Genomic DNA, 3446 nt, shown 5'->3' with positions numbered 1-3446 from the left:
GTTAAACCTCAACTAACGAAGCAAGAGGACACGAAACCGAGTCAAGCGGAAATTGCTGCCGCAGCGCAACAACAACAACAGCAACAACAACAACAACAGCAGCAGCAACAACAGCAACACTCGCATCAACAAGCGATTCAAGTCTGCCAGGTACCCGGGCACAGCTTTACGGTAAATCTCACCAACCAATCAACGCATGGTTGTATAGATGTTGTAATTATCTTTCGTTGTTAGTCAAGACTGATGTAATTGTGGCTTTTCTAAAGACCTTTTATATCTGTCCTGTTAAAAGTCTTGTCATATGATGCAGCTTTTGTGACATTTTCTTTCTTACATCCGTTAGAAGACTTACTATATGTAAGTAAAAAACTAGTTTCACAGCCGTCAACGCGTAATTGCTTATGCTACAATGGTAATCCTAAAACAATGAATTGCAATCATTTATCGAATGATTATAAAGTTTTCAAATGTAGCAATTTATTTTTTAAAGCACCCATAGCGATGTTGAACATGAAGTTATTTCTGTTTGATGGTACATACAATAGAAAATTACATTTATCATTTGCATGGTCATTTTCCTACTTCTTTTTTCCTCTTATGATTCTTATAGAAATCTGTACTTTTATTTCTTCTTTATAAAATTTATTTTGTTATATCTAAGTGTCAAAAGGGAAAACGTTAGTAACGTTGTAAATATTGTTTAAACATTAACACAGTTTTGAAAGAAATAAACTTAAAACATTCCTTTGATCTATATACTGTTAAGAATGAATAGAATAACTTCAGACAATCAAGCCTTTCGTCATCTAAAAAATTTCGGTCAATAACCAGGGTAATAATAATTTATCATATATTATCTATATTATATGTAATCAGATAATAGGTTTAGTATAATTCGCTTTTATGTCTTGATATAAAATGTACAATTTTTCTTTTCTCTTATTATAAGTTGAATAGATATCTGTTGCAATTTATTAATTAAAAGTTACATAAAAACGAGTTGATAGCTTAGGATCCATGTGATTATTTTTATTTTATTTTATGACCTCCAATAAAAGTCACAAGAAAGTTATACATATATGAATAGTTATACATACATGTATACATATGAATCTTAAACCTAAGGAGATAAGGCAAGCATTACATAAAGATGGATATTTGGCAAATAAACCATCTTTAGGTATTAAGTAGTAACTATGAAATATTAATATATAAGATTATTAAAAACACAAATAAAGGACAATTCTTTGTTTTTGACCGCACGCTTGGAAATTAGCAGTTTATTTTAAAATCGTATAATTAACATACAACAGATAAAAAATTATTTTCTGAGAATTTTGTCGTTGTATATCCGATTATTTATTCATTGAGATCAAAATAATAAAACTACTTAATTATAAAAACTAACAGATATCCACCTTCTTCATTCAAAATTAAGACCAGTAAGAATTTATGAAATTCACAGAACACAAATCTAGTGCATACGAGTGCAGCGAGCGCAGCGGTTGCGGCGGCAACAGCAGGAATGGTAGTGTCGTGGTCGTGCGAACTGTGTGGGAGACTGTTCGCGACCAGAGACGAATGGAGTGCACATGCGAAATCACATCTGCCAGATAACAAACTTCTTCAGGATAAGATGCAGCAAGCTACTCAACATCAGGTACAAATTATTATATCTCGTTAGTTGCCAAGTAACATATCAAAAATATATATATATATATATAGCTATATAAAAATATATATAGCTTTACACAATATTTTTAACAATAATCAATATTTAGATTTAGATAGAAATTTATTTATTCAGATAAGATTTACAAATTAGTCCCTTTAGTTTAAGTTAATTTTGCAATAATTATATGAATTGTGGAAACTGGTTTAGAATAAACTGAATAACTACCAGCAAACGTAAAATTTAAATAACGACCTCGAAAAAACAATACAGCATAGTCTAATTTATATATAATACACATCTATATTACAAATTCATTTATTAATTAAAAGAATTTATGATGTAAATTCTTTTAACTGATAAATGTAAACGATTGTAGAGAATATTTGATATTTGTTATTTTTAGCAGAAACCACAAGAGATATCTCTGAAGCTTAATAGAAGAGAAAAATAAGAGGGAAACTGTTTTCAAAATTATTATATAGGCTTATTGTTGCATAAATGCGTATAATAATAATTAACTAATAAGATATTTTTGTCCTAACACAATAATTTGTTTCCTAGCAACAGCAAGAAAAAGTCCACCTAACTAACCAAGAGAAACTTCAGCTGTTACACCATCACAACCAGAACCAGCAGATATTGAACGGTCACGGTATAGCCACTGCATCTGTTTCCACTGCGACAGTGGTTAATGAGGGAAGCGGAGGCGGAGGTGGTGGGGCTTACTTTACACACGGGCACACACACTACGCCCCGGAGCGGCAACACACACATGCGCACCACTTGTGTTTGATGTGCCGACAGGAGTTCGCTGGGAAAGCAGAGTTCATGTTCCACGTACGCGGCCATTTTGAAGGTAAAGTGAGTGATATCGCCGCGGCCGATGTTCTGGCACGTTCCCTCGTGGACAACTCGGGGTTGTGCACCTGAGCCGCGCCCACGCCGATCAGTACTTTCCAATCTGACGGCTGCAAGGGTGTAATTCATGACGACACCATCATGTTAAAATTTTGAGAGTTAAGTGAAATCTATGACGAACTCGCCAACCTATTGTCCAATTAATGCAATGATATGAGTGTCATCGTATCTAATAACTTTTTGTTCCCTAAATAAACTTATTACACTTCATAATTATTTTCCATTTGTTTAAATTATTCGTTACAAGATGCATTTGAGAATAAATCATAATGTTTTAATACTATAATTCAAATAAATCCGTCCTCCTTTATACCATATACCATAATCAAGTGTGTGTGTTTTGTATGACATTTTGCCAAGTTTTATAATGTCCGCTTGCTTAACTAAATGCGATTTTATACAGAACAGAGATAATCGATATTAATATTCATCGTTATTAAACGATTTTCGTTGCAAATGAATGGGATTTTACTTAAATACATTTAGTGACGCTAGATTTTTTAACCTCACTTACGGGATTAGTAAAAAATAATTAAAATGCCATAAATGTTATAGAGGTACCCAGGAGGAATTATTGAAATTTTATATCTTAATTAATTTGTTTATAAAAGTCTTTATTTGGTTATTATAAAATGATTTGTTATTATTTGCGTACATTATTCTCGTTACCGTCGTTATAATATCTTTTTTTATTTAATTTTTTCTAAAACACTTTTAAAATGTAACTATAAGTAAAAAAGGATGAGTGAATCTAGTCATTTTTTAACATGTAAATAAAATTACGGAACCGTATTTTTGTATTTAGATAAGTGTGTGTTAATAAAATATGTAAATATTATTTAATTAGGAATAT

General features: G+C 31.5%; 1 protein-coding gene across 1 annotated transcript in view; it reads left to right on the top strand.

Moving 5' to 3' along the window:
• Positions 1-2713, top strand: part of LOC137933027 (zinc finger protein 853) — a 5486-nt gene extending 2773 nt beyond the window's left edge. The window contains exons 6-8 of the mRNA XM_068776763.1: positions 1-171; positions 1466-1660; positions 2237-2713. The exon at positions 1-171 is cut by the window's left edge and continues 17 nt beyond it. Of these exons, the coding sequence (XP_068632864.1) occupies positions 1-171; positions 1466-1660; positions 2237-2605 (735 nt within the window). The 3' untranslated portion in view covers positions 2606-2713. The remainder of the gene's footprint in view (positions 172-1465; positions 1661-2236) is intronic.
• The last annotated feature ends 733 nt before the right edge of the window (positions 2714-3446 follow it).

This window comes from Battus philenor, unplaced genomic scaffold, assembly GCF_028537555.1.
Source record: "Battus philenor isolate CCGP_79_NKW_IND1 unplaced genomic scaffold, ilBatPhil1.0.hap1 SCAF_12, whole genome shotgun sequence".
NCBI classification, from domain to species: Eukaryota; Metazoa; Arthropoda; class Insecta; order Lepidoptera; family Papilionidae; genus Battus; species Battus philenor.
The sequence above is the reverse complement of the archived record's forward strand: the minus strand, read 5'-3'. Positions and strand labels throughout refer to the sequence as shown.